This window comes from Salvelinus alpinus, chromosome 18 (assembly GCF_045679555.1).
Source record: "Salvelinus alpinus chromosome 18, SLU_Salpinus.1, whole genome shotgun sequence".
Lineage (NCBI taxonomy): Eukaryota > Metazoa > Chordata > Actinopteri > Salmoniformes > Salmonidae > Salvelinus > Salvelinus alpinus.
Genome location: NC_092103.1, coordinates 48,864,119 through 48,874,092, shown reverse-complemented (window position 1 = coordinate 48,874,092; position 9,974 = coordinate 48,864,119). Strand labels below are relative to the sequence as shown.

The window sequence follows — 9,974 nt, the reverse complement described above, 5'->3', positions numbered from 1 at the left end:
CCATGCACAGAGGGGTTCCCTCCCCATGCACAGAGGGGCTCCCTCCTCCCTCCCTACGCACAGCGGGGCTCCCTCCCTACGCACAGCGGGGCTCCCTCCCTACGCACAGCGGGGCTCCCTCCCTACGCACAGCGGGGCTCCCTCCCTACGCACAGCGGGGCTCCCTCCCTACGCACAGCGGGGCTCCCTCCCTACGCACAGCGGGGAGAGGAAACTAGAGTGGCTCGCTCACAGAGAAGCCGACAGCGAAACAGGTAGATACTTTGATAGCAGGAAACAACTTCATTCATAGGCTGTTACTGTTGACCAAATAAATGGTTTTAGAACAAATCTACAGGAATGTGTAGCAAAATAACAAAAAAATGTCCAACAACAAGAGGAATGCAATTTCAGTAATTTTCGGTTTATTGTCCCAGCCCCCTCTCTCTCACACGTTTTAGATGAGCAAATTCAATAGGATTACATCCACTGATGAAATAACAAACTGCCAATAACAAACATTTTGCCAGCAGACCCGTTAACTAGTCCCCTCTCTTCTGCATGATGGAACTCCAGTCCAAAGCAACAGAGCTCTGTTTGTGTCTTTGACCTGAAGCTAAGCGATGATCAGTAACTCTTGACCATGGCATATATTGTCCTCGTGGCTCCTGCATCACAATCAATTTCCCTGCAGCCGAAGTGAACGGGTGTCATCCTCCTGCCAGTCTCTGGGTCACCACCTCTCTATACATGATAGAGATATAGATGAACAGAAGCAGGATGATGAAGAAGTCGTCCAGAAAGCCTAGCAGACCGAACAGAGCCTCAGGGATGAAGTCCAGAGGGGAGATCAGGTAGGTCAGAGCCCCGATCAGACACAGAAGGATACGGATACGAAACATCCAGAACAGGCCTCCGACGGAGAACATCTCCCTGAAGAGGTGGCGCAGCAACGTGGGAACGTCACGCAGCCGGTCCATCAGCTGAGAGCAGGGAGAGACAAAGGATTTAGTGTAATGCACAACATTAGTACTAAGGATGTGACAAAATGGACAATTTATCTTAACGTTTTAAACTGCCATTTCCTTATATTATCAGTTACCGATTAAAGCGACAAACAAAAAAAAATCATAAAATTCCATGTGAATTCACAATGCAGCTGTGCTAGTGCCAACAACGTTTTGAGTCTCAAGGTGCGCCTCTTTCAGATGGTTAAGCATTGCACCAGTACTACCGTTACTGTACGTGAGATCCACCTCAAAAAGGTAGCATTTAACCTCTCAAAAGTATTGTCATACAGGACTTCACGGCTGTCGCTTGCCTTTCTCTGCCATTTCCCTAACGGTTAACGACGAGTTCGTAGTTGTGGAGAGTCGACTCCCATTTCTGAGTGTCAAGATTCGAGTCGGCTAGGAACGGACTCCTAAGATTCAGTATTTTTGGAACGGAGGAGACTGGTTAGTTTCCGTACTTCCGAGAACACAAAACACATGGAGCTTGCGAGGGCTGCAGAGAGAGGGACACAGTATAGGCAGGTCAGCCAACATGCAGACAAGAGTCAGAACCATGCACTAGGCCTATCTATCTGCAATCTAAAGCGGTATCTCACAATGGAATGATGCATCGCAATTTCTTGACTTGCAAAGTTTCACAACTTCAGTAAAGCAGGGCCTATCATCAATTAATAGGCCAGGATATGGAGATGGGATTCGGGGTCCGAGAAACAAGCCCAAAGCATTTCAATGTGAGGAGTATCTGTGCCTCTGCGGCAAACTGCTTTCAATAAATCTTGATTTAACTATTCCGCAGGAAGAGAATTGACTCTCACATACACGTGTATCAATCACTCAGACAATCTGTCTCTGATTGCATAAGACAAAGTAAGCATTTCACTGTAAATTCTAGACCTGTTGTATTCTGCGCGTGTGACAAATAAAAATTGGATTTAAAATACATACCGATCTGGGTTGTCCTGAGAACCGGCGGTTGTAGTCTTGGAGATCCCGGAGGATGAGGAGCGGGTCAACCGTTCCATCCTGTACCGGCTGAGGGGCGGCGTGCTCATGGAAGAGAGGGAACAGCAGGGTCACCTGTTCACATAGGGTAGAGGGGTCAGAGGGTAGAGGGGGGGGTCAGAGGGTAGAGGGGGGGTCAGAGGGTAGAGGGGGGGGTCAGAGGGTAGAGGGGGGGGTCAGAGGGTAGAGGGGGGGTCAGAGGGTAGAGGGGGGTCAGAGGGTAGAGGGGGGTCAGAGGGTAGAGGGGGGGGTCAGAGGGTAGAGGGGGGGTCAGAGGGTAGAGGGGGGGTCAGAGGGTAGAGGGGGTCAGAGGGTAGAGGGGGGTCAGGTTAGTAAGGGGGGCGGGGGGGGTCAGGGTAGGAAGGGGGGGGGTCAGGGTAGAGGGGTCAGAGGGTAGAGGGGGGGGTCAGGGTAGGAAGGGGGGGGGGGGTCAGGGCACCAAGAACAACTGCAGTACTGTGCAATAACAGTCTTAAAAATGTTATTTTCCTTTTATTTAAGAATGAAAATGAGAACATAGCAGAGTACAACTTCAGCACTATGGTCGAGTAGTATTTCTACGTTGATAAATGTATTGTCAGTAAACACAGTAAAAGTTATAACGGCCATTTTGAAAACGTCTTACCATTTGTCTGCAGATGGGACAATTGATTGCACCAAGCCATGTCCCATATCGCCAATATGCAATTATACAAGAACCTTGAAAATACAACAAGATGTGGTTATATTCAGATGGTTAGCACTGAATGCATCTATACAACGGCTTAAATCAGTTTATTGTAGCTAGTTCAGATTCCTCCTTCGTAGTTGAAAAGACAGACGACACCCTATTGACGCATTTAAACATATGGTCCCACTCTAACCACAGAAGAGATGTCCACAGTTGGTTTCCACTGGCAGCACGGCCTGCTGTAGACACACTGGACAGGACATGTCTGTATAGAACTGCTGCCTGGGCTCTGTTGGTTCACCTTCCTGAGGGAGGAGAGAGAGTGTATTGCACTGTTGAGGGAGAGCTAGCAATGAAGCATTTCACAGCACCGTTTACACCCTGTAAAACACGAGCAATAAACTTTGATTTGAGATAAATAAAAAAAGGTGGTGTGATACTTTCAAGGAGAAGCAACAAGACGCTGGGAGCAGTCAGTGGAACATCTTCTCACCTGCGAGTCAGACTGCAGCTGCTGTCGAACGGCTCGGACATGTTCTTGGTTCTCCGGGTGGATGTTCTGCTGCTCATTTCTGCAGATACACGTGTGTAGAATGAAAAAATATATATATTTTGCTTCAGGATATTAGAAAAACAGGCCTACAACTTACTAACAAGAACATTCACTGGCATATCAGTTAAAAAACAAAAAAGGGAAACTAAAACATTTTTTTTAAAAGCTAAAGAACTCATTTCAAAAACATCCCCATAGGCTGTAAATAGAAGTACAATAGGCCTACCTGCAGAGCAGAGTCACCAGTCCACACAGGAACGTGACACTGAGAACGACCACAAACAAGACAGGGTTGCTGACTCCTTCAATGAGTGAGTCTTCAACTGGCAGCAAATAGTCCACCTCTCCATATACATTGTTTCCATCCATGCCACGTAATCATATCCTACAGAACTGGGTTAGAACAGAGAGTACATGTCGGTCACAAAGCCTAGCACTTATTGATGACTCAAATCCACGCCATTACGCCATTGGACGTCCCCTTTAGCTTTTTGAGGGGAAATGCCCCAATGCGCCTTCTAAAGGCAAATATGTATCGCTCACAGTTTTGGAAACATTGATAACTTTCTTATAAGTGAGATATTTTAAGTTTTAAAACACAAAAGATATAATTAGTGTAGGTAGTTTAGGAAAGTTGCAGCCAGTTGTATTTTGAGAAACAGAGGAAATAAGGAATAGACCAATGGAAAAGCGAGCGGAAAGTGAGAGGATGTCTCATGTGAGAGGTAGGTCACAACTTTTGTATTTGAAAGATTCTTTCACTTACAGTACCAGTCAAAAGGACACACCTACTCATTCAAGTTTTTTTGTTGTTGTACTATTTTCTAAAATTGTAGAATAATAGTTAAGACATCAAAACTATGAAATAACACATATGGAATCAAGTAGTAACTAAACATTTTTTTTTTTTTTAAGTGTTAAACGAATCTAAATCTATTTTATATTTGAGATTCTTCAAAGTAGCCACCCTTTGCCTTGATGACAGCTTTGCACACTTTTGGCATTCTCTCAACCAGCTTCACCAAGTAGTCACCTGGAATGCAATTCAATTTACAAGTTTGCCATGCGTAAAATGTTAATTTGTGGAATTCCTTCCTTTCTTAATGCATTTGAGCAAATCAGTTGTGAAAAGGGTGGTATACAGACGATGTGGTAAAAGACCAAGTCCAAATTAATGGCAAGAACAGCTCAAATAAAAGGAAAGAGAAACAGACAGTCCATCATTATTTTAAGACATGAAGGTCAGTCAATGCGGAAGATTAAGAGCTTTGAAATTTTCTTCAAGTGTAGTCGCAAAAACCATCAAGCGTTATGATGAAACTGGCTCTCATGAGTACCGCCACAGGAAAGGAAGACCCAGAGTTACCTCTGCTGCAGAGGATAAGTTCATTAGAGTTAACTGCACCTCAGATTGCAGCCTAAATAAATGCTTCACAGAGTTCAAGTAACAGACACATCTCAAATTCAACTGTTCAGATGAGACTGCGTGAATCAGGCCTTCATGGTCAAATTGCTGCAAAGAAACCACTACTAAAGGACACCAATAAGAAGAGACTCGCTTGGGCCAAGAAACACGGGCAATGGACATTAGACCGGTGGTAATCTGTCCAAATTTGAGATTTTTGGTTCCAACCACCGTGTCTTTGTGAGACGCAGAGTAGGTGAACGGATGATCTCTGCATGTGTGGTTCCCACCATGAAGCACAGAGGTGGTGGTGCTTTGCTGGTGTCACTGTCTGTGATATATTTAGAATTCAAGGCACACTTAACACAACATTCTGCAGCAATACGCCATCCCATCTGGTTTGCGTTTTTTTTTTTTTTACTTGGCAAGTCAGTTAAGAACAAATTTCTGATTTTCAATGACGGCCTACCGTGGGGCAGTGGGTTAACTGCCTTGTTCAGGGGCAGAACGGCAGATTTCTTTGTCAGCTCGGGGATTCGATCCAGCAACCTTTTGGTTACTGGGACTATCAGCTTAGCGGGACTATCATTTGTTTTTCAACAGGACAATGACCAAAAACACACCTCCAGGCTGTGTAAGGGTCATTTGACCAATAAGGAGAGTGATGGAGTGCTGCATCAGATGACCTGGCCTCCACAATCACCCGACCTCAACCCAATTGAGATGGTTTAGGATGAGTTGGACCGCAGAGTGAAGGAAAAGCAGCCAACAAGTGCTCAGCATATGTGGGAACTCCTTCAAGACTATTGGAAAAGCATTCCTCATGAAGCTGGTTGAGAGAATGCCAAGAGTGTGCAAAGCTGTCAAGGCAAATGGTGACTATTTGAATAATCTCAAATGTATTGATTTGTTTAACACTGTTTTGGTTACTACATGATTCCATGTGTTAGGTCATAGTTTTGATGTCTTCACTATTATTCTACAATGTATAAAATAGTCAAAGAAATAAACCCTTGAATGAATAGGTGTCTCCAAACATTTGACTGGTACTGTATATGAAAGTGAAAATGTACATTACGCAGAAATCGCTCCGCCATTTCCTGGTTGCAAAGAAAATCTAAATAGTTCGCCTGTGACAAGCAAGACAGTGTAGAGAACCATTGTACCATTTAAACTGCTGTGAAATAGCTTGTCCATTTAAAAAACATTGTATTGTCAGCTGGTGTACAAAACCCAAAGTAAAAGACCCCGAAAAGTAACGCGAACCATAGAAATATCGCACATATAACACATCGACCGCTTCTTAGACCAGCGTTCAACGAAAATGACTGATCGATAACTTACATGTCTATATGAATTTGGTCTGGTCGCCCCCAAAATAATTTACATATCGCTAGCGATGATCAACATATCTTCTAAACCGTGAAATAGAGCGTGGATATTGTAGTTCATTGATTGAACGGTGGTCCATACCTTCAGACGAGAACTCAAGAGCTGGTATACCCCTTGGTTTCTCGAGAACTAACGTTATCCAGAACTAACAGCACCACTCCCCCTATCTACACGTAGCTAGCTACAGACCACAGACCACACAACGCAGAGTTATACTTACATCTCAATTACATCAGTCGCATGGCTTAACTATAGCCAACGCGGACAATAAGACTGTAAATAGAGTAAACTACATCTGTTACAAGTTAAAAATCTCACCCTAGTCATTGGATTTAGTCGCTCCACATTCATGTTCTTAGAGCGGTCCTTTTTCTAGCCTACGTATACTTGGCTGCCCAAGTACTGCCTGCACTAAATTCAACCCAATGTATTTATTAAAATGTTCATGGAATAAGATATTTGATATTTATTTGTACTTTTTAAATATGCTTATGGTTATTTAATTATTTGAGAGGGATTCAGAATTTACAAACTTTGATAAAGACGGTTGATCTTTTTCAGGCTCCGAGCTTCGGTCCAGAAGGGTGGCATCTTTTCCCCCAGCTGGTTGGAAAAAGCTTGACAGAAGGGGACAGACCGGCGGATGTGTCTCAACGTCACTGTTTATGATGAAATAACCTTTATATTCGACGCTGTATGTATTTATATAAGTGAAAAGGGCGGTGGGGCCGTATCTGTTCAGTCGGAAACTGAGTTGCGGTTTACGTCGAAGAATTCTTCTGTTTGGTTATCCAGTTGATCAGACGTGTTGGTCTTGTTGATTTCATCTCGTCTAGCTGGCTGCCTAGTCATTTTTCGGATAAAGAAGAGCGATCGCCGTGGATTAATTGAACTATACAGTACGATGAGTACTTTGAATTCTGTGGATCGAGTTGAACTGTGCGAGAGCCTTTTGACATGGGTACGTATCAAATGTATTATCTTGTTCGCCGATAATGATTCAACTCGGATTTGATGAACAATTGTCAGACGAAATGTAGCTAGCTAGCTAGCTGGCGTTGGCTGCCAAACATAGCGTAGCCAAACCGAGTTCCCAAGAACCCAAAGGAGCCCAAGGTAGTTTTAAAGCCGGTCCCTTGGGTTCTCAGTTGATGATGGTATTGCGGACAGATGGCTCCGTGTGAACCACAATCGACGCTCTGTTTTAACGTTTAGTAACGTTAATAATCATCGCTTGCGATATGAGTTTAGAAACATAAATCCTTCTACGTATCACATCAAATCAACATAATTTCACAATGCAAAAAATACACTTACTGTACACTGATTTTAACCGGGATTAACACAGTTGCAGCCGACAGTATTCTTCCATTAGAACACTTTTATGGCCTATTTCCTTCGGTTACACACAGGTGTTCGGAGACGCATTATTCGCCTCTGTCTTCCGTAAACAAGCGTTGTAAACATATGGTTGGTGATGCTATCAGGGATCCTTGGGACGTCCCTAACCTTAACCCTAACCAAAATCCTTACCTTAACCATAACCTTGACTCTTACTTTAGTGGCACTCAAAGTCTCCTTTTCACCTCATTTAACCATCGACATTAAAACCAGTATATAGTGATAGCGTTTAGGGCTGGTTGGTATACCGTATTTTATGATATACCAGTATTGATGCACGGACCGGTTTGGGTTTTTACATTACCTAATATAATGGTATTTGAATGTTTGCTTCGTTAAAGGCCTTGTGTAACGTCCAATAGTTATAGTTTACTTCGCTACTTAAGTCATCTCATCTCGAGTCACTCAAGGTGCGCATTTGTTGTTCCTAGACCAGGAGTCTCTGGTGTTCAGTCAGCATGTTCAATGCAGCACATGCTGTTATGTGTACAATGTTGATGTCAACGCGGCTTTTTAAAAACTTTGCTTCTGAATATAAATCCACTAGCGTTCTATAATGACACTATTAGTTTGTGTTTCTTACATCTGCAAACAGCTAGTTTGTCTTTTCTTAGCAAGTTGTGCATAAATCTTGTTAGCCGCTAATGCTAATCGCTAGATAAACTCAGCAAAAAAAGAAACGTCCTTTCACTGTCATCTGCGTTTATTTTCAGCAAATTTAACATGTGTAAATATTTGTATGAACATAAGATTCAACAACTGAGACATAAACTGAACAAGTTCCACAGACATGTGACTAACACAAATTTAATAATGTGTCCCTGAACAAAGGGGGGGCGTCAAAATCAAAAGTAACAGTAACAGTCAGTATCTGGTGTGGCCACCAGCTGCATTAAGTACTGCAGTGCATCTCCTCCTCATGGACTGCACCAGATTTGCCAGTTCTTGGTGTGAGATGTTACCCCACTCTTCCACCAAGGAACCTGCAAGTTCCCAGACATTTCTGGGGGGAATGGCCCTAGCCCTCACCCTCCGATCCAACAGGTCCCAGACGTGCTCAATGGGATTGAGGTCCGGGCTCTTCGCTGGTCATGGCAGAACACTGACATTCCTGTCTTGCAGGAAATCACGCACGGAACAAGCAGTATGGCTGGTGGCATTGTCATGCTGGAGGGTCATGTCAGGATGAGCCTGCAGGAAGGGTTCCACATGAGGGAGGAGGATGTCTCCCTGTAACGCACAGCGTTGAGATTGCCTCAATGACAACAAGCTCAGTCCGATGATGCTGTGACACACCGCCCCAGACCTTGATGGACCCTCCACCTCCAAATGGATCCCGCTCCAGAGTACAGGCCTCGTGTAACGCTCGTTCCTTCAACGATAAAAGCAAATCCGACCATCACCCCTGGTGAGACACTTTTCCCCAGTCCTGTCTGGTCCAGCGACGGTGGGTTTGTGCCCATAGGTGACGTTGTTGCTGGTGATGTCTGGTGAGGACCTGCCTTACAACAGGCCTACAAGCCCTCAGTCCAGCCTCTCTCAGCCTATTGTGGACAGTCTGAGCACTGATGGAGGGATTGTGCGTTCCTGGTGTAACTCGGGCAGTTGTTGCTGCCATCCTGTACCTGTGCCGCAGGTGTGATGTTCGGATGTACCGATCCTGAGCAGGTGTTGTTACACGTGGTCTGCCACTGCGAGGACGATCAGCTGTCCATCCTGTCTCCCTGTAGCGCTGTCTTAGGCGTCTCACAGAACGGACATTGCAATTTATTGCCCTGGACACATCTGCAGTCCTCATGCCTCCTTGCAGCATGCTTAAAGCACGTTCACGTAGATGAGCAGGGACCCTGTCATCTTTCTTTTGGTGTTTTTCAGAGTCAGTTGAAAGGCCTCTTTAGCGTCCTAAGTTTTCATAACTGTGACCTTAATTGCCTACCGTCTGTAAGCTGTTAGTGTCTTAACGAACGTTCCACAGGTGCATGTTCATTAATTGTTTATGGTTCATTGGTTTTAGGCTGGGTTTCTGTACAGCACTTTGAGATATCAGCTGATGTAAGAAAGGCTATATGAATACATTTGATTTGAATTGAACAGTATTAAACAAATCAGAATGGTGAAAAACCCATTTGAAATCTTTTAGAATGTATGTGTTGCCTCCCTAGGGTGACGCAGTACTCAAAGAAAATGTAGAACTTTTAGTATTCAATAACATAAAATACCATCCAATTTGTTTTAAATACTATGATTTAATATTTTGGCCATATCGACCAGCCCAAATAGCGCTGACGTCATCCACTGTATTCCTATGGAAAACTCCCGATGGCTCATGAAGCCAGAAGTATTTGTATTTGAAGTGCGCCGTATTGGGGCTGGTGGTGCTTTCTAGACAACTGGAAACTATTGGGGGGGAACAAGGTCAAATCATGACTTCGCAAAACATCCTCTTCCTCTTCAGGAAACGTGTTGTGATCCAGGAGGGCGTTCTCTGCTGTTACCAAGAGAAGCTAACCGCTTAGCTAGCTAGATAACTAGCTACTAAATGAGCAATGACCAACTGCA

At 44.2% G+C, this 9,974-nt stretch overlaps 2 protein-coding genes across 9 annotated transcripts in view; one reads left to right on the top strand and one right to left on the bottom strand.

The window, feature by feature from the left end:
* Window positions 1-382: 382 nt before the first annotated feature.
* On the bottom strand, window positions 383-7,499 carry LOC139544428 (E3 ubiquitin-protein ligase RNF170-like). Of its 6 annotated transcripts, none has more exons than XM_071351506.1 (7): window positions 7,332-7,499; window positions 3,444-3,610; window positions 3,158-3,236; window positions 2,858-2,969; window positions 2,620-2,693; window positions 1,938-2,069; window positions 383-962 (listed from the first exon to the last, which is right to left on the bottom strand). In XM_071351506.1, exons 2-7 carry the CDS (start codon window positions 3,584-3,586, stop codon window positions 690-692), a joined length of 813 nt encoding a protein of 270 aa, XP_071207607.1. In that variant the 5' UTR covers window positions 3,587-3,610; window positions 7,332-7,499; the 3' UTR covers window positions 383-689. The 6 variants fall into 6 exon arrangements, with proteins under 6 accessions (XP_071207607.1, XP_071207608.1, XP_071207602.1 ...); XM_071351507.1 differs by lacking the exon at window positions 7,332-7,499 and adding an exon at window positions 6,548-6,647; XM_071351501.1 differs by lacking the exon at window positions 7,332-7,499 and adding an exon at window positions 6,333-6,459.
* LOC139544427 (protein Hook homolog 3-like) overlaps window positions 6,843-9,974 on the top strand; it is a 94,104-nt gene continuing 90,972 nt past the window's right edge. For all 3 annotated transcript variants that reach the window (XR_011668870.1, XM_071351500.1, XM_071351499.1), the window contains exon 1: window positions 6,843-6,975. Coding sequence is in view for 2 of the 3 variants with exons in the window: in XM_071351500.1 (XP_071207601.1) it covers window positions 6,919-6,975 (57 nt within the window). In the remaining variant the exon portion in view is untranslated. The remainder of the gene's footprint in view (window positions 6,976-9,974) is intronic.